Genomic DNA, 20,215 nt, shown 5'->3' on the forward strand with positions numbered 1-20,215 from the left:
AGATTGAGAAGTTGCTTTGGTGAGCATGCAAATATGGGACTTTTTAGTTAGGTATAAGGAGCCAAAGATCTGGAAGCTTTGTTGCCTGTAATGTGTTTTCACTTTTCATTTCTTTTTGTGACAGGTGGTAAAGGTTCCCATAATGGAATGTTCCCTGTACTTGGACTGTGAATCCTGTCTGGCACTGAAAGATCCCTACTGTGGCTGGTGTGTCCTTCAGGGACGGTAAGATAGATCCCTGTTCACCTGCAAGGATTTTAGAGAGATAGTGCTTAGGGATTGTCTCTGCTTCCTCTTTTCTTATATCTCTGTCTGGATTTAGTTTATTTTTAGTTCCTTTGTGGGATATTCACTCTAACTTACCATTCCTCTTTCTGCCTCCCTAAAAGGGCATCTTTTCGTTGCTTTTTGGGTCTTTGCTCACCACTCACGATTCTCCTGTCCAGTGGAATTCAGCCTGGCTTTAGTCTGGCTGCAGCTCAAACTGCCTCATTTCAAATGTAAAGAAACTATCTTGTCTCTTCTTCTGGTGTCACTCTCTTATTTATCAATCTTTCACTTCTTGCTCCCCTACTGATGTTGCTTAATGAGACATTGTTTATTCCAGTGTGTGTGTGTCTGCTTGCTGGCTCTGTTCCCCTGTAGAAAACCAGAGGAACTAGTTCATGACCCTTGAAGCTCCAGAAGTGCCTACCCATCTATATTTTGGCAACAGTTCATCCTATTATTGAAAGTGGTGGGAAGCTGGGACTTCTGTGGCTTGTGTAGCAGCTTCCCCAAGACTCTAGCAAGGCTTAAGACAGTCAGTGTCCCCTTGGAAGCCAAACCCCTCCTGCTGCACAGATGTCTCACAGGGCTTCTTGCTGTTTCCCTGCAGGTGCAGCCGTCGCTCCGAGTGCTTGCGGTCCAGGTTGAGTGAGCAGTGGCTCTGGAGCTTTAACTCTACCCAGCAGTGTCTGTCTGTCCAGTCACTAACTCCAGCCAATATCAGCAGGGAGGAAAAGAGAAATGTGAGTGGTGATGATCCTCTGATGATGCTCAAGCTGTAGAGAGTCCCCTGTAGACTGAGAAGTCACAAGTCTTTCTGTGTCTTTCTGTGGGGTATTGAACCACTGAACCTTCAAGCATGTTCTTTGCTTACATGAGGGACTTATCTCCTGGTACTGCCAAGTTGTTCATTTGTTTGGGGTTTTTTTCCCATAATACTAAATGTCCTTGCCTGCTAAGAGTTACCTGGTATTTTGGAGTATGTGATGGCTGCTTGGGTGCGATCCCTCCTCATTTTAGTATCTATAGGGTGCCAGTGTCTCTGCTTTCAATGTTTGTTCCTGACACTTGCTGTCAGGAAGATCTGAAAGGAGTTACCCAAAATTACATCTCCAGTCTGGCATGTGAGAGCTGGCAGAAAAGCTAAGAAGGTGCTGGAGTGATTTGAAGTCTGTCATTGTGTCAGGAAGTGGCAAGAACCTGTCTTTTGCTAGAGGCTGGGGCAAAGGGGGAAGTTGTCAGTTACTGGAGAAATGCCAAGTTCAGTTTGGGAATGGCAAGAGATGATGAATGGAACAGTCGGTCCTAAGAGACATTATAGGAAAATGAGTGTATGTGTAGATAACTACTTTATGAGGTTCTTCCTTTGAAAAAGCAGAACCAGAAAATTAGATGAAATGAGGGCAAATTATTAGAGGGCAAATTATTTACTGGATAATATTGAATTGGCAGATATTCTTGGCCATCTTGGATTTACCTTCTCTGCGTGAGGAAGAATTTTACTCGTGTTACTTTGAAGATTATGAAAGCCCAGCAGTTCTGACAGAGTCAGGAATCATGTGTCCTTCTCCAGATCCCAGCCAAGCACCAGCTTTGCCAACAGGAAAAGGTTAGTGAAATGCTTTAAATGGAGCATGATAGCTCTGATAACATTGTTGGGAGAAAGTACATTGTAGGTCCATTAGATTGCCAGGATTAACAGCCATGAGCGTATGTGGACTGTCAGCAGGTGTTCATTTCATTCCTCATAATATCTGTTTACTTTCTGCTTGTGTGTCACACACATCCTGTGCTATTTTGGGCTGTTGCCAAATTCCAATGCCAAATTCTGATAGTTGGAAAAGAGATCCTGTTTGAAGGGTTGTATGCAAATCTGAGTGTTATTTGAAATGCAGTCTCGAGGGGTGACTGGTTTGGCAGCTTTGTCATAAATCAGGAGAGAGAACTCTCTTCAATAATGCTGTATTATTTAAAGCAAACAAAATGCAAACCTTCTCAAAATCCATGTAGTGGGAGAAGGAAATACATGTAAGGAAAGGCAAGAAGAGACCCACAGTCCTTAAAGTTAGAAATAAAGCTGCAGTGCGGCATAACCTCAGAAGATACTTAGTCAGCCTGTGAACAATAGCTGGCTGAGTATTGCTGATTGGCCACTCTAAAGGACCTGGAAAGTTCTCAGTTTATCTTCTTCTCATTGGATTTTACCCAGCCTGTCAGTGTGAGCTCTGATGAGCTGATCTCTTCAAAGAGCTTGTTCATCTGATGTAAAAGGCAGATGCCAGTTGGGAAACGTTCCACACAATTCACCTAAAGGGCTGAACGGATTTTCCAAGCAAGTATGCAGCTGGCTAATAGGTCTGAAGCAATCTCCATGGACATAACATGACAGCTAACACACTCATTCAATCTCAAACTCCTACATTTTCAATATTATTTACCGTATTATAATATCTGGCTTTCACACTACTGTAGCCTGGAAGAAAACAACCAGGGTGGTCAGAAACAGAGGGAAAGGGCCTCATGGACTGCCACTGCAGGCAGAGTGGGCAGGATTGGCTTCCCTGTTTAGCTGTGCAAATGTGGGCCTGAATTTAAACAGAGTTGTGAAAATCAGTGTAGTTAAAACCACAGTCTAGTTCTCATTATTCCGGGGTTCAGATATTCTTATCAACTCCTTTGTAAGTCAGTCTTGCTTTTAATCCAAGATGCTTTACCTACATTATTTTCATATTGCATCTCTGAGGCTTATCCAGCGGCTCCTGTTCTGTGGCCTAAACCTGCTCGTGGATGGTTTCTGTCTATTTGATCTATTTGTGTTGTCCTTTTGCTTCCGCAGCTCTTCTCCCACTTGATGGACGGGCATTCCTAGCGTAGAATTTTGCCATGTTAACTGTGCCAACTCTTCTTCTGTTCCTTAGACTTCCTCTCTAGTTCACTCTACTGCTAGTCCTTCTTTGTACAGCGTCTGTACTCTGCTAAGATGAATTTGAAGCTGGTAACTAGATTCATACATTGCTTTTTATGTGAGATGTCATCAGGGCCTTAGATACCAGCACTTTCCTGTTCCTACTTATAATACTTTCCCCAGCACACTAAAGTATTTGCCTTTTTCCAGCTTTCTTTTAAAGGTTGCATACCAGCTTATCTGTGCTACCAGCTTGGGGCTCAACAGCTACAAGTGACAAACTTTTACTCTCAATTTGCAAGTGCTCGACCTCATCTTCTGTACTGTCAAACAGCATTATTGGCATCATGGGAAATAATGGCCTCTTTGAAGAAAGGAATATTTATAAATATGGTGTCATAACCCTGAAATGCTGGGAGGTGTTATCCCTTCCAACACTGCCAAATGCAATCACCTCTATGACAGTGATAGGAGTTGGCAGTACTGCGGTGACTCCAGCCTCCAGCCGCATAGGATACCCTTATTTTCTCCTAATCATAGGTTTCCATACACCCCTAATTACTAACTGATTGATTAGCATACTGCTTGACTTGTTGTCCTCTCAGGAACCCAGCTTAGGCCTGACTGATTCTTCACATGTTAATTGTTTTGCTGTGACTAGAGCTTGCTTGCAAGAGGAGCTCTGAATTCTCAGTCTGAGAGGAACAGTGGACAAGGTTCTTGTTACTTATTTTTGTAGCCAACTGCCTTTGAGAAATGACAGCTCCTGGACTGGAGCAGTTCTCCATTATTTGAAGAACTAATAACCAACTCTGAGGTTAGAGGCATTTGTCTAGAACAAGATTAATTATCTGATTTAGTACTGTCATATGCAAAATATCTCCTTTAGGCTGATGCTATCAGCTGCAGCAAGTTTTGACCATCTCTGCAGCTGTTTGGTCTACAGAAAACAGTGACAGTCTTTTCCCAAAGAAAACAGGGCTATCCTGAGGCTTGTAGTTGACGTGAGATCTGGATTGAAAGCAGATAAGCCTTCAGTCATTGCAGCTGAGATTACAAGTCTCTTATAAACTTCTTCACTGACTCAGTTCTCAGTCTGGTTGTAGAACAAAGCTCTCAAGGTGAAGGCAGTATGTGAAGGGCCATGTCCATTCTAAGGGTTTCATTTTCCTTTGGATGACAAAGAAAGACAATCAGCTTTGAGCCTCAGTGTTACATCTTCCTCTAATACAGAGATGGCAGTGGAATTATAAAGACTGAGGGATCTTCCTCAAAAGACTAGGCTTCCTTCCCATGGGTTGGCAAGAGCTGTCACAAACTACACCTGACAGACTTGTCCAGCCTGTTTTTAGTGTCTGTAGGATAATCCAGTGATTGAGATGCTGGAAGCATGGAAGGGGATCTGTCTCTGTGTTTGACAGTGTCTCTCCTAAAGCATGCTGTATCTCCTAACAGTATGGCAAACTATTATAGGGGCTCCATTTCTAAGAAATTTTTATTTTCATTTTCAGATCATGTCACCATAAAGCTCGTAGTGCGTTTCCATGACATCTTCATTGCTTCTGTGGACTTCTCTTTCTATGACTGTGCTGCAGTGGCCCTGCTGTGGAAATCGGCACCGTGAGAACCTGCTTTTTCTGTTCTGTAGTTCTAGTGAGGGTGGCTGTACCTTCCTGGGTCGTCTTTTCTTAGCAGCTGCTTTTCTGTCATTGTCCCAGGTGTCAGAAGTGTGTGAGCAGTCTCTGGGGATGTAACTGGTGCATCCAGCAGCACCTCTGCACCCACAAAGCAGCCTGTGAGGAGGGAACCATTATCTACAATGAAAGGGTATGTCTCCTGCTCAGTCCTAGTCCTGTGTGCTGTAACAGCCTCAGTGAGTCAGATCTCTTCTCAGGTAAAATAGCAGCTGTCAGTAACATCAAGCAAGGAGGTGAGCAAGGAGGAGCTCCCCTTGGAGTGACACGAGGCTCTGCATCCCTGATACTACAGATTTCTGGGGAAATGCCATCAGCTGAAGCAGGTCACACTTATCCTGGGGCTATCCAGCCTGTGTTTTCAAAGTGAGGGACAAGAGCAAGCTGACCGGGAGGCTGCAAGTGGGGAGGTGGAACAGATGCCATTTTTGGCTGCCACAGGTGGCCTTGCAGTTTTGCGGGGGATGAAGACTGGCAGACCTCCCTCTGAGAGGAGGTGAGAGCAGGCACCCGTGGGAAGAGGGAATGTTGCTGGATTTTCTGCACTGTGAGCATTCCCCAGCCCCATCCCAAGAAGACAGCATAAGATACAGCTCTCATTAAAATCCAGAGGGTGAAGCAGCTTCTTGCCTATGAGAAGTGATACAGAGTGTTTCTCTGCTTGGGTTTTATTGTTTCATTTCTTTCCCTCTTCTCCCCCCACCATGTTGTTTTTCTCTAGGCCCAGATTCCATCCTCAAGTGTGTATCCTTCTTCAGCCGCTCCCCTCACCAAGTCTTCTACCACAGCCCCAACCATGGCCACAAAACCCGTCACTACCCCTGTGCATGTGGGACCAAGCACTGAGGCCCCCACAGAGCCCATCCACATCACACCCTCTGCAGCCCCAGATCCGATGACTGAGCCTGTGGAAACCCTCAGCTACACGTACCTGACTCTGTCGACCGAAGCCGCCCCTCTCCAGGCCGCCACAGAATCCCCGCTCCCACCACCAGCAGACAAACCTGCTGTCACTGTGCCAGAGACAACCTCTCCCGCTGCATCTGTCCTCACCAGCCCATCCAAAAATGTGGATCACGCAGCCCTGCCCACTGAAGGGCCAGCCACAGCCCAGGAGCCACGGCACACCGACCCACCCACCACCCCCGTGGGTAGCCCCCTGCACACGTCTGCAGCTGCAGTAACACCTTCCTCTCCTGTCACCAGTTTCAAGTGGGCTCCAAGTCCTTTTCCTACCACAGAAGCACTGACATTTGCCATCCCATCTCCCCAGACCCCCAGCCAGGTGCCAGGGAGCCCTGTTGCCTCTGATGACTCTCCTGGATTGCTGGGAACTGAACTATCTGCTTCAGAGCTCCCACCATCAGCTCCCCCGGAGTGGCTGCTGGAGGAAGGCACAGAACTCCAGGACACAGAGGACTGGATGGATTTGCTGCAGGCTGAGAATGACACATCTCTCTTCTCTGCTTCTACTCTTCTGTCGGGTGATGGCGATTCTTCAGAGAGGGATGTCCCTGACTTTCCTCGGATCCTTCACCCTGACCTTGATTATCAGTATGATGCCCCTGAGTTTTGGGAGGAGGTAAGTTACCGGGCTTTGGAATTCATAGACTAAGGCTTGTAACTCTTTGATATTTTCATGCAGATTGCCAGTCTAGTATTTCAGCACTCAGGAGAGGTTCTGCCCTGTGTTTTTTTCAGAATGAAGAGCCTAGCTGGGGTCCAGATGCATGTCCCTGTGTGCAGGGAATCCAGGGATCTTCACTGTTTCCAGTCAACGTGGCGAGGAAGATAACTCTGCTGGGAAAGAACTTCCACCTCTATCAGGTAGTCAGCTCAACACCATCACCTTTGAGAAACTGTATTATTACAGGGCACTGTTTGGGCAACCTGGCCACTGAACTGCTGAAAATATGTGTAAGACACAGTTGTGGCTTTGCCTAGGTTTCTCCTAGAGGAATGACCTACTTCTGTGCATAAAGAATTCCATAGCTGGATTTATTGGTGGGTAGAAAGTCACACAGAAAAAGGGAGAATACAGGTGTGCACCAACCTACTGGAGAAGATCTGCATGCGTTTGGATTAAATTGCACCTGTGCTGCACTGCAGATGCTAGTTTTTGGAATAACTTCCTGCTCAATCCCTGCTGATTGTTTGTGTCTCCATAAACTAAAGATAAGTCATCTGTTCCCTTTCCTTTCTGGCATGCTCAAGTTAATGTGGCTATTCCTGTCATACCTGAAACTTCTGCAGTGGGGAAAACCACCCTTGACAGCTGTTTCTTGGGTGTGGCTTTGATAAAAATTCTCTTTGCTTCTCAAGACGGAAGATGATTTAGTAACCTTTTACAAACAACTGCCTCGGAACATGCAGCCCACAGTCTGATTGTTACTTTATACGTTAAACCTGACATACTGCACTGCTCAGAGTAGCAGAGCTGGTTACAGATAGATGCATATCCATTGTTTTTACAAGAAGTATCTAAGCAATTCAGTGGTAGGTTTTCAGGAAAGAGAGAGAGAGAGGAAAAAAGACACTTAGTGTTTTTCACATGCTCTGCCCTAATCTGTGTACTCCACTCTTCACTTCCAAGCTGGTGTTTTACAGAGACAAACAAGCATAACTTCACAGTCCCACTGGTTTTCCTTTAATTCCCTCCTTTGTGCTGAATTCTCCCCACACTGACGCATGTTCTCCCTTCTAGGTGTTTTGTTTTGTGTTGGTTTACCTTTCATACATGGAGGCAGTGATAGCATAGAGAAGCCTTGAATGTAGTGTAGAGTTGGCATAACGAAGGGAATGGGAGGAGCACACTGCTGGCACAGTAGGTGGCTTGGTAAAAGGTACTGAACTGGAGAGGCAGGACGACACTTGTGCAGCCTGAAGCTGTGTCATGGAGAAGTGGTGCCATGTGTCTCTTCTCTGCAGGACCAGCAGTGGGACTATGAGTGTGTCCTGAATGTGGAGGGGAGGACAGTGGTGATGGATGCTTATGTGGAAGGAGATGAAACAAACCGGTCTCTCTGTTATATCACCTGCCAGATGAACCAGGTGAGTGCTCGGATTACTGTGCCATTTCAGAATTCACACTGGTGCTGGTTTTGCTCAGCAGGCTGGAAGGCAAGCTCTGGGGAAAAGAGCATGTTTTGCAAAAATATCTGTAGGATATTTAGCACTATGGGGCCCTCATCTGTGATGCTGCTGCCCAGCAGTATTGGTATCTTCAACTTGCAGGAAGGTTGTGCAGTCTGAGCCACACAACCTGTTGGTGCCTTGGCTGTAGCAGGGGATGATGCTGTCTCTGAACTGGCCAGCGCAGTGCTTCTCCTGCTTTAGCTTGAGGCACTGTTGTTTGTCATTCTCTGGATTGTGACTTCTGTGATGGTTGTTCTGCTGTGAAAAGAAAACTGCTGTCAATGCCAATGTTCTTCCTTGGCAGTAGAAGCTAGCCTGTGGATTGTAAGATTACCGGCAAAATTAAAACAGCCATGTACATTTCTGGATGATGTGTGAATTTTGCTTAAGGCAAGATTTGCAAGCAGAGGTGATATTTTTAGTTCACAAGCTCATGTAGTTAAAGGAGAAGAACAACTTAGGCTCTTGTGCACATGAGCCCTACAGACCAATTGTAATCTTACATCTTTAGCTCTACTGAAATGGCATAAATGCCAGCTTGAGCAATTTTCTGAGCAAGTGGCTTGTAGATAGGAATACACCATTTAGGAATGCAGTTAGGAAGTTTGACAAGTATTGTTGTGAGCACACATTTGTTTTCAGCGTTCATCCTAGTGAACCAAAGCCTGCTGCTTTTTCTAGAGCAGAATTGTGGCTCTAGGAATCAGTGAGGACAGGCCTGTGCTGCCACTGCCCCAGCTAACACTGCCTTGTCTGCATGCATGGGAAGCTCTGTGTAGGCTGTATGTGCCATGCACTCTGCAGGGCAGATGCTGATGCTTTTTGCCTGTTCAGCTGTTTTGTTGTGCCTCTGTTAAATCCTCTTGATGGTCTTTGTCTTTTCAGTACAGTTACACGGCATCTCAACTTGAATTCAACGCTGTGGTGTTTGTACAGAGGCGACGACACCTTCGAGTGGACAGTGCTGCAGATCTTCATGGTAGGAGTGCAACACCTTCCCAGAAGGAAAACATAGAGCCTCACTTCCCTTGCTTGTCACAGGGGCAGGAGGAGGAGCAGGTTCTGTATAGGGTGCCAAGTTCCTGGATTGTTCTGTGCCCTATGGGGGTGTTTGCAGATGCCTCTGACTTTTTCTCCTTTGCAGTGACTTTTTACAACTGCTCTGTGGGACACACTGATTGTAGCCGATGCCAAACAGCTGACTCAAAGTACAACTGCGTGTGGTGTGGAGGTGACAACCCCAGCTGTATCTTCAGGGGCTCTTGCAAGGAAGAAATTGAAGACCTGTGTCCAGCACCTCTCATTCACTCTGTGAGTAATTTGCTCGCTAGTGTACTGCACCCGGGGCAAGGAGGGCTCCGTTCTGCAGTGGAAATCAAAGGGCTGTGAACCCAGAGTGCAAACAGTGCAGCTCGATAACACATTGGCCATCTGAAGAGCAAGGTGGTCCTATTCAATTGTGATCCCTCAGTGTTGTGAGGATTCTAGGCTGTTGTGCTGGGCTTTCAGTTTGCTGATAGAAAATAGTGGGGAAAGATGCATTTGTATCTCATGCAAGCTGAAAATGGTACACCAAGAGCAGAATCATTCAGGAGCTGGGAAAGGATCCACAGGATGGATCCTCCAACTGTCCCCAACCAGACCCTGAAACAGGTCGGCCCAACTGAGCCTGGGGCAAAGGAGAGCAAAACCTAATGATAACAGCACAGCAAAGATGGGAAAGGCATGAGAGGTTACTGGAATTAATTATTTTTGTCTGTTTATTTTAAATGTTTCTTGCTAACTGCCACATGACAAGTGTCTGTAGCCATGTGTCCCTTTTGCTGTCAGCTTGTCCTCCCTCCAGTGGCACACAACATCCATGTGCTGCATCTTGTCTTAGTTTATCTTGGATGCTGCTCAGGGACAGAGCTTTGACGTTTGTGCAGCATGCAATTCATTGTCGTCCTGATGCTGAGGGGGGAATGGTGCTTGCTGCTTCAATACTAGTAACGTGTATTGGCTTGTGCATTCCCACTCTTCAGCACAAATGCCCTGTGGAGTGGTCAGCATGTTAATGGGAAGGCAAAGCAGGGCAGTCTTTGCCTTCCAAGTGGATTATCACCTCTGGGTGGGGACTGCTGGCAACAGCAAGGTACGGGAAAGAAGGCTCCAACTGTGATGTTCTTTAAGGCCTTTCTTCTGGTGAGGCTGCGACCTGGTACTAGTCCAAGCCAGTAAAAAGAGTCAGTGAACTGAGCAGGCAGAGTTGAAGGGCCCTGTGCTGTAGATCAGTCGCCAGACTGCAGAGGTCTGAGATACTGTGACATTTACACATGCGCGGATGTCTTTGCAGGTGTACCCCCTGTCTGGACCAGTGGAAGGTGGCACTAGAATCACCATCACTGGCTCAAACCTCGGGCAGAAACATCAAGACATTGCAGAAACTGTCACTGTTGCAGGAATTCCCTGTGCCGTAGATGCTCAAGAGTATGAGATCTCTAGCAGGTAGAGTATCTGTGAAGCCTCCTCCCAGAGGCAGGCGCTGGCTTTTCCCTTGGCTGCTGACCCAGCCTGAGATGTCTTTGCCTTTGCTGTAGCAGATATTGAGCCTTGCCCATTCCCCAGGAAGTGCCCTGAGTAAGGTCTCTATCTGAGTAGTTGCTTAGGCAGTGACCTCAGAGGAATAAGGTTGTGTGCGAGGCGACAGCCAAACGGCGATGCCGTATTCCGACCGTGCTGCCCATACAGAGCCTGCAGTCCAGCCAGGTCAGGGAGTCATGGGCTCAGAGCCCTGCAGTTCATGGATGTCTCTCCCAGCCACAGGGTGATTTCAATAGAGCAAAGGATGTGGCTTGTGCAAGTGTCACTGATAGGGAAATATCCTGACCATGTTAACACAGGGTGAGGATGGGAACACGTGGTTGGAGGCACACCCCTATACTGTCAGTCTTCACTTGCCAGCTAGACTTCCACTGCCAGGAACAAACCCAATGAAAAGACCTTCTCGACCAGGGACAGGTGAAGGAGTCCTGGTGGGCCCTGTGCCACCCTTCTGGTCACCAGGAGTGCCTGGCAGGTCACACAATGCTTGTAAAAGTAGTGGCAAAGAGAGGGATGTGAAGCAGAAAGACCTGTCCTGCTGAATCCAGCTCATGTCAGTGATAGAGAACTGCATAGCTGGTGTGTCTGGCCAGGAGAGAACCATATAAGAAGGCAATAATTAAGTTTCAGGAGGTGTGATTTGGGGGACCAAGGAGAAAGAGATATCTGTGTATTTGGCCTGTGGCAGGGCAGGTAGGTGGGAGCCTTGGACCAGGAAGGGAGAGGAGCCAAACAAGCAGCAGGAGAAGAGGAGAGCAATTGTGAGTAATCTCTTGCCAGAGCTATCACAAATGTGTTTTCCATTCTGTGGTAGCAACAGTTGTAGCACCCTTCCCTCTAGGAGCCAGGTAAGATCCTGCTGGGAATGGCCTGCTGTGTCGAGCACTGTTGTCCTGTCTGTGTGCTTTGTTTGTCTGGATCCATCTGCTTTCTGTTTGCATCCTAGAATTAGAGCGTAATCTTCCTGGGGTTAGCACTGTCTGTGTTCTGTATCTATAAATCACCTGGCATCACAGCAGCTTGGCTTGGACTGCACTGCCTAAGTTCAAATTCCTGAGCTTCTTTAGTTGAGGGGATATAGCTGTGAAGCTGGAACCCACTCCTGAGCAAGGCCCAGACAAAATTAATCTCATGCTGTGCAGGAAGGCTGGGAAGTCTCCTGCAGAGTAGCTTTTCTGTTAGCAAACCAGTGCTGTAACATGGGATTCCTTGCTGCTCTTTTCTTAATTTAACTTGACTTTTCACCTTGTTAGCATCTCCCACATTAAATTATGTCTGGAAAAAGGGCTGGGAAGAATGGTTGGTGCAGATCAGGGGATCTGCCTGGTTCTAGAGGCCACTGGCTGAAGACCAGTGCCATCTGAACCCACAGTCTTGAGTCTTCTCCTGTATCAGACACAGCACTAATCTGTGCACTGACCACTGCTGGCCTAGGGTCCCTCCAGATGTGACTGATTTTGATCAGCCCTGGACAATGGCAGAGTTCTTGGACTCTTCATGCATCTGTATTACAGTGGATGTCATCCTGTCTGTCCCAGAAAGAACAATCTTAGATAGGATGGGCCTGTTTGGAACTGGCCCTTGCTTTTTTCTGCTGCACCTAATCCATCTTTTAGAGGTGTTTCTCGGTGTTTGGTTGTATATTCTGAGCATGAGATAAGGCTGGAAGAAGGGAGCAGTGGTTGCTGGATGGTTTGAGGACATGATGTCATGGATGCACCTCACCTGCTTTTCCCTGGTGTGACACTGTTCTTGGATTGTCCTGCAGTATCGTGTGTGTCACTGGCGGGAGCTGGACAGAGAGATTCGGGCATATTGTGGTGGAAGTGCCCGGAGGAGGACGAGGCGTTTCTGGGCATGTTTTCACCTATCAGGTAACATAACTGTAATACCTCCCCTGTGTTTCAAGTATCCCTGGTTGTTTGCTGTGTGAACTTCTGGGACTCTACCAGGCACTTCTGGTGTGGTGTGTGGTGTGTTGGGATTTGTTTTGTTTCGTTTTGTTCTCCTCCCATTCTCTCTTTAGATTATAAGAACAGCTGTACTGGGTAATACTAAAGATCCTGTAGTCAAGTGATTTCATAGCTTTTTTTTACAATGGTAACTATCAAATGCATAAAGAAAGAGGAAAAATACAGGGTATCTTTTCAGTTTGAAGATTTTTTTTTTTTTTATTGATGGCCTAACATCTTACTAAGACTTCTGACTTTGCTTTTGTTAATTTGCAAATGGTTGTTTGAACACACTTTTAGCTTGTGACCTTCAGCAGCTGGCAGTAAGTCCAGAGTTCCTGTGCGTTGTATGGAAAAATGTTTCCTATTACTTTTAAACATGTTTCTGTTAACTTTTTGATATCTTAAACCCAGCAACTATGAAATAATATTTAAGCAATTTTTAGGTACAATTATTCCTTTTTTGTCCTTGCTGCATAAGTTACAAATTATGTATCTAGTTGCTTGTCTCCCTCTCCCATAGGAAGGGGAGAGAGATGCAGAAAACTATTGGGCTTTTCCATTTTTGGCTCTATGGAACCTTATATATATACTGAACTATGCTGTTGCTCTTCTCTTGCTTTTGGTTCTGTTATCACCATTTTGAGGAACTGATGAGAAGTGCAAAAGGAATTTTTACTGTGACATAAAAATGTTTTTTTTCTTACTTCACTTCCCAGTAATTCCTACCACTTGGTGTGTTTTTGTTGAGATCTGTGCTTACAGCTGGTAGGGTTGTACAGGTACTAAAGCACTCTTGAATAAGCAGGAATTACTTGGAGACTCACAACTTTGTACATGTGGTTGGCTTTTTTTTCTGTAGTCTCCTTGTTCCTTCTCACTCCATGGATCTTGCTTTTTATTTATCAGAAGTGAGTTACTTGTGCCACCCTGCCTGGCTTCTCTAAATTTTGCTATATCTCCTCATTGGTACTAAGTTTTTTTGTTACTCTGAATAATTTATCAAATTTCATTTCCCCTTTCCAGGTCACTTACAAGTACGTTTAACAGCATAGGTCTCAACACAAATTCTCAGGGCTCCCTGCTGGTAATCTCCTCATCTGCTAGACAAACAGACAATTTATTTGCTACCTTGTTTTTCCTAACCTGAGTTATTAATCCAATTACTGATCTGAACAATCCCTTTGAACTGTTAATCCTAGGGTTTGTGTGTGAGGCTCACAGCTCTGCTGGTTGCAGCATCCATCTGCCTTTGGCAGTCTGTGGAAAGGTCCCGAATTCCTGGGTCTTGCTGGTGTGATTGATCCCTCCTCTGTTATCTCTGCTCTGTAAGGTAGCTGCTGGAGCCTAGCTGAGGCCTGCCTGTGATTGGGAACTGTAGCTTCTACTTCCAGAGCACTGGAGGTCACTGAACATATTCTGCTGTTTTCCTTTTCTTGTCTTGTCTTTTGAGGTCTTGTCACTCACTTCTTTTTTTTTTTTCCTTCCCTCTTCTAGAACCCAGAGCTGAAATCCATTGTTCCAACTCAGGGCCCCAAAGCAGGAGGAACCTGCCTTACCCTTCTGGGCTCAAAGCTGCTGACTGGGCATCCTAACGAGATCAGTGTCCTGCTTGGAGACCTCCCTTGCCAAATGTAAGATCAGTCCCTACCCATGTGCTGGCTGTGCACTGTCCTGAGTCCTTCCCAGAGCCCCACAGGGTGTGGTGCTGCCTGGCTCAGCCCTTAGCACAAGCAGTTGGAGTTCTGCTCTCCTCCGTGTTCCAGGGGATCTTCCCTTTCAGGGTCATGGCAACAACATTGACTATCTTAGATTCCTGCCCACATCCCTTGGACATGAGCAGTGCTACACACCTCTGTTCTGCATGTCTCTTGACAGGACTGTACCCCATCCTGACACTCTGCTTTTGCTGATGGGGAGCTGCAGTTGGCTCCTGCAGCCTGACCCTAAGAGCTGCTTGTTCTCTTGCACCCTGGAACATGTACCCCTGACTCACCTCACTGCTGGTGAGAAGGGGCACATGCCTTGGTAGCTGTGTCCAGTCTCTTCAATCTGGACAGTGACTATACCTGCTTTTTGTCCATACGCTGCTGCCTGACAAGTGCCCAGCAGTTATTGCTTGCTTAGATAAGGCACGAGAGCTTTCAGCAGAGGTTTGCAGACTGTCTGCAAAGAGAAAGGCATAGTACTATAAAATCTGTCTCTGCAGTGGCTGTGTTAATCCCTTGTTCTCTCTTCTGTCTCTCTAAGCCTCTCTGAGATGACAGAGGATCAGCTGGCATGCCAGACGAGTCCCAGCAATGTGTCCACAGAACTCCCAGTCACCATCAAATATGGGGACCAAGAGCGGAGACTGGAAGGATCCCTCTTCAGATATACTCTGGATCCCAACATCACTTTTGCAGAGCCACCTAAAAGCTTCCTCAGGTAGAAAGACTTGAATGCTCCTTCCCTGGGGCTCTGTGCAGAGGCAGGTACTCCAGCACCATCCCTGGGTGCTCCAGGCAGGTACTCCAGCACCAGCAGCCTCTGTCTGTTGAGTTGCACTTTGGGGTAAAGCCAGGCTTGTAGGAAAAAGCATAAGCAGAGGGGTGGCAGCATGGGCAAAGTGGAGCTAATGAATAACAGGTGGGTGAAATTAGCTACTTTTCTCTTTCAGTGGAGGGAGAGTGCTCAGAGTTCATGGATACAACTTAGATGTTGTACAGAAACCGAAGATCCGAGTTACAGTTTCTCCATCTGAACGCCGGCGCAGAGGAGCCGGACGATGGCGCAGAATCATCCCAGACTCGGAGTGCCCTGAGGATGCTCTGTGCAGCATCCAGCAGGTAGCATGGCAAAGTGCTCAGTGTGGATGTGGGTGCACACAGGTTGATGTGTCTGCTTCTGGACAGGTGGACTTTTTGTCCATAGGGCTTTTTTTCCCCCCCTAGTTGCTGTTACCTGCATGGATCGTATCAACAGTCTTGGCCGAGTGAAATTTTTCTTTGCCAGACTGAGAGGTTAAGCACTTTCACAAACCTTTCCATGGGTTGGGTCTGCTTCTGCTTAGAGATGTGCAGGATTGTGACGTGGGACAGAAATAGCAGGGCAGCAGTGTGGAGATAAAGGAATCTACAACTGAGTCAGAGAGCTTGTGTGGCTCAGCGTGTCTGCGCTCCAGACTCTTCCTTTTGCACAGTTCAGCCCATTCCTATAGTCTCTGGGCTCTCTTTCAGTCTGAGATCCAAAACCAGGCAGAGTTCAGTTAAATTACCAGTGCGACCAACATTTTCTACTCTCCTGCTGCCAGTCTGCTGAGTTGGGTCACCACAGAGGTATTGATGTGGTCACCAAGGTCACAGAGCATGCAGCAGAATTTCACAGAGGTAGAGGGTGTTTGGCAGCCCAAGTACAAGAAGGATTTGTATTACTAGTGCACATGATGGAGGGCTTCCTTTACATAAACTGAGAGAATGTGCTTCTGATGCATGTGGATAAATAACAGCTGGTTTTACCAATGTTCTTGGGAAAGCATTTGAGGCTGTAGGGCAGAAAAAACCCAGACTAATACTTTCACCAAATGTATAAAATGTATCCAGCCAGGCACGGGAACACTTTCACAGAGAAGCTTTCAGACTGGGAAATCAGCCTTACATTGAAGGTGTTTGGTCCCATTCTGTCAGAGCAGGGAGATCTAAAGCAGGTCTCTCTCCAAAATTTGCTGCCAGGGGGATATCAAAGCTGATTCTCAGCACTGAGACCTTCCAACAAAACCAGTGCTATGAAAACCTTCCTTAGAGGAACATGGGGAATTCCTCAGATCTTGGATTTTTCCCTCTACAGTTAAGCAGAGTTCCTCTGGCATTGTTCCAGATGAGAGGAATGCAGACTGGCCCCAGATTGCTCAGAATGAGAAGTATTGCCAAGCTGCAGGAGAAGCACTGGTGTTCCACTACTGACACTTTTTTTGCCTTTTACATTTAGTTTGAAGAGCCATGTCTTGTTAACTCCTCTTACCTGATCCTGTGCAAAACTCCAGCCATTAACCTGCTGTTGAGGAGTGTCCGTATCAAACTGGAATTTATTCTGGATAATCTGAGCTTTGATTTCAATTCACTGCATCCCATACCCTTCTCTTATGAAGTCAATCCTGTCCTAAAACCACTGAATGCTGAGGATCCTGCCAAACCATATCGTCACAAGCCAGGAAGTGTCATCTCTGTGGAGGTAACACAAAAACTAGCTGGAATTAATGTTTATTGTATGGAGTTGTTTCTAAGCTGAGTGTTTCAAATTGGTGTCATGCAGTATCCAGGGTTTTTAAGGCATTTGTCATGGTTACAGCCTGTCACAGCACATCTGCTTTGGCCTGTGAGAAATGGTACATAAGAGGAAGGAAAAGAGTGCATCAAAAAAGCCTCCTGAGCCCATAAAACATTGTTAAGGGCTTCATGGGGCTTGTGGAAACTTTTGTGCTTTTTTATTTTTAATTCTAGTAAACTATTTGTATATAAGATGTTAGTACTAAATTATCTGTACATCCTATTCTCAGCTGCTGGCTTTTTTGTACCTACTTCAGATTCCTCTAGAAGTAACTTAGGAGTAAAAGAATCTTGCCAGTAGGGAAGACCTTACTAGGTGCAGGCAGGAAAATCACTCTTTAAATATGACATGGAAGTGCAGAGTGGCTGCTGTTTTTATTGTACATGTGGAAAAAAAAATCTCTGAGTTTTCTTTTGTATGGAAAGGTACTTTCTAGTCCAACACTCATTAAGAAAACTGATGGCTACAGCTGGAGATGCAGTTTCTCCACTTGCTCTTTTTTGCACAAGTAAAAACTGTGAGGACGTACGAGTCTAGAAATGTCTAGACTGCTGCCATTGGGGTTTGAATGCACATTGGAGAAGTAGGGCAGTTTGAGAAGACTGAAAAAGAACTTCCAAAGAGCAAGGAGGTTGATCTGCCATCCTGTTGGAATACGCTGACGGAGCTGTGGGTTTAGAAAGCATTGAAACATAAGAATGTAATTAACATCGGTTAGCATGGTTTTATTAAAAAAAGGAGTCTTAAGCCCCCAAAACTAAAGCAGATAAGAGCAGTGGCATAGATGTGTTACACCTTTGCAAGGCATTGATTGATTCACCGGGGTGTATGGGTTAACTGACATGAGACTATCTTTTTAAATACATACACAGAGGGAAGAGTTGAGCTTAGCTGTGATGTGGCTGAAGAGCCTTAAGAGGACAGGCTATTTATAACTGTACTTATGCAGCATGCTACGGGTCCTAAAGCTGTAATCTAAACTGTATGCAAGTGAATTTTTTAGCTTACAAAATTAACTCCTGCAGCCAATTCAGATGTGAGCCTAATCAGAGAAGAAAAAAGGCTGCTTTCATCCCATAGTAGTGGTTTTCTCTGTCTTCTCTGGAGCCATGGAAATACAGAGTTGTTTTTTCCCCTGTTTTGATGTGCTGTTCCACGTCCATTGCAGGGGGAAAATCTAGATCTGGCTATTTCCAAGGATGAAGTTATGGCTATGATTGGGGAAGGAATCTGTGTGGTGAAGACTCTAACAAGGAATCATCTCTACTGTGAGCCCCCCTCCGAGCAGCCAGCTCCGCGGCACCGCACGAAGCGGGAGGGCACGGACTTGCTCCCAGAGTTCACGGTAGGGAATCAGCAGCACTACAAGAAATCCTGTTTCTTGAAGCACAAGCGGGAAGTGGGAGTGGGGTGGGAAGTGAGGAAAGGTAGAAGCCCTGGTGAAGGACAGGGGGGATGGCAAGGAGCTGCTCTTGTTCTCAACGCTAATCTTACGTGCCCAATGTTCCCTGAAAGCAAACAGTGTAGCTGGATTCAGTTGTGCTGTGGGACAGCTTTGCTGGGGAGCTGTGTGCCACCTGTGCCCATTCTGGAGAAGCCCTGTGACTTTGTATTTCCTTCCTGCACTGATCTTACATCGTGTCACACGCTTTCTTATAGGTACAGATGGGAAACCTGAACTTCCTCCTGGGCCGAGTGCAGTACGACACGGAGAGCCAGCTCACCTTCCCACTGGAGGCACAGATTGGTTTGGGTGTTGGTGCTTCCTTTGTGGCTCTGATTGTTCTGGTCATCGTCTTCATATACAGGTAAGAAACTCTGGCATTGTATAAGTTCCTCACAACATTTTTCAGTGGATGTGGCCAAGCGTGTACATCTTGGGCCTAAACAAGGTCTTAGTTCTCTTTATTTCGTGCCAAATTCTGAGCCCCTGATGGTGTTGGATGTGGGAGGCACCAGGCACCTGTTGGTCACAGCCTGCAGCGTGGTTTATTCAGAGCCCACACCTAATGGGTGCTCCAAGAGACACATCTAGTTTATGGAACACTGTTTGGCATCCTGCAAAGATGATGTTCGGTAGAAATTGCCTCAGCACCAACTGCCCTGGAGCCTTTGGCAGCAACACAACAGTTGGCAAGGACAGTCCCTGGGTCAGTGCCACTGGGAACAATTCTGCTTCTTATTGCAGGAGGAAGAGCAAACAGGCTCTGAGGGATTACAAGAAAGTTCAAATCCAGCTGGAAAATCTGGAAACAAGTGTTCGGGACAGATGCAAAAAGGAATTCACAGGTCAGTCACTGAGCTCCTAGGTTCTTGCAGCTTCAGGGAAGCTTAAGGAACCACTCAGCCCTACTTCTCTTCCCATTCCTGTGTACTTGTCTGCGTAACGCAGGGCAGGCAATACCTGCACCAGTGCATTGAAACATATAGCAAAATTTTTCCCTATTTTTTCTTTAATTCAGGGCACAATGATCTATACAAACCCCTCTCATTCTCCAGTTCATCCTCCAGACTCAGATGAAGAGCTAAAGGTCAAGGCAGCACTCTTGAAGAGATCTTAATGACAGCTACTAGCCCAGTCTCTTGCAGCCCATGTTCTGGGCCTGCAAACCTTGTACTTGAGCTGCTTACAGCTGTGGGAGACCTGGGGCTCTGAAGCTCTGCAGGTGACTCCAACTGTAATCCCAGCTAATGTGGGAAGTAGTGAGGAGCAGGAAGTCTAATACTCTCTACTGTAGGTTATGGCTGTAACCACAGATGTGTGCTGAACAGTGGCTTCCTCGTTATGAAACTGGGAGCCAGCCCTTGATTGGAACTTTCCTCATGCATTTTCTCCCACTGCCTACTCTAGTTTTAAATGTTCTAGCAATGAGACCCCCATGTGCCTCTTCCTGACAGGAAACATCCTTCCTCTTTCTCAGTCCCATCCTGCTGGCCCCGGTTCCTGCACTCACCTCATGCTCTGCACCACCAATTGCGTGATCCTGTCAGTTGTGTCAACCTCATGGGCGTTTCCTTTCCCTCAGACCTGATGACTGAGATGATGGACCTCACAAGTGACCTTGTGGGCACAGGGATCCCCTTCCTGGACTACAAGTCCTATGCAGAACGCATTTTCTTCCCGGGCCATCGTGAGTCACCGCTGCAAAGGGACCTGGACATCCCTGAGTGCCGGCGGCAAACAGTGGAGCAGGGCTTGGTCCAGCTCTCCAACCTGCTCAACAGCAAGCTTTTCCTCACCAAGGTAATGTCCCTCTCTCTGCTTGCAGCCTTCTCTGGCACCAGGGCCACGTCACTGCCAGCAGAAAGTGGGCAGTGTCTATTAAGGTTCATTCCTCAATAGCTCCCTGGAGCGTCACTTCTTCCAAGAGCCA

General features: G+C 46.6%; 1 protein-coding gene across 1 annotated transcript in view; it reads left to right on the forward strand.

Annotated features, from left to right (window-relative positions):
• Positions 1-1,795: 1,795 nt before the first annotated feature.
• The window catches only part of PLXNB1 (plexin B1), a 30,164-nt gene continuing 11,744 nt past the window's right edge, over positions 1,796-20,215 (forward strand). Inside the window, exons 1-17 of the mRNA XM_039383590.1 lie at positions 1,796-1,876; positions 4,891-4,999; positions 5,588-6,448; positions 6,568-6,693; positions 7,795-7,917; positions 8,887-8,980; positions 9,146-9,312; positions 10,337-10,488; positions 12,353-12,458; positions 14,034-14,170; positions 14,787-14,963; positions 15,196-15,364; positions 16,503-16,745; positions 18,010-18,186; positions 18,501-18,649; positions 19,030-19,130; positions 19,868-20,085. Coding sequence (XP_039239524.1) covers positions 5,663-6,448; positions 6,568-6,693; positions 7,795-7,917; positions 8,887-8,980; positions 9,146-9,312; positions 10,337-10,488; positions 12,353-12,458; positions 14,034-14,170; positions 14,787-14,963; positions 15,196-15,364; positions 16,503-16,745; positions 18,010-18,186; positions 18,501-18,649; positions 19,030-19,130; positions 19,868-20,085 — 2,925 coding nt within the window. The 5' untranslated portion in view covers positions 1,796-1,876; positions 4,891-4,999; positions 5,588-5,662. The remainder of the gene's footprint in view (positions 1,877-4,890; positions 5,000-5,587; positions 6,449-6,567; positions 6,694-7,794; positions 7,918-8,886; positions 8,981-9,145; positions 9,313-10,336; positions 10,489-12,352; positions 12,459-14,033; positions 14,171-14,786; positions 14,964-15,195; positions 15,365-16,502; positions 16,746-18,009; positions 18,187-18,500; positions 18,650-19,029; positions 19,131-19,867; positions 20,086-20,215) is intronic.

This window comes from Pipra filicauda, unplaced genomic scaffold (assembly GCF_003945595.2).
Source record: "Pipra filicauda isolate LSUMZ 115617 unplaced genomic scaffold, ASM394559v2 scaffold318_size846807_pilon, whole genome shotgun sequence".
Lineage (NCBI taxonomy): Eukaryota > Metazoa > Chordata > Aves > Passeriformes > Pipridae > Pipra > Pipra filicauda.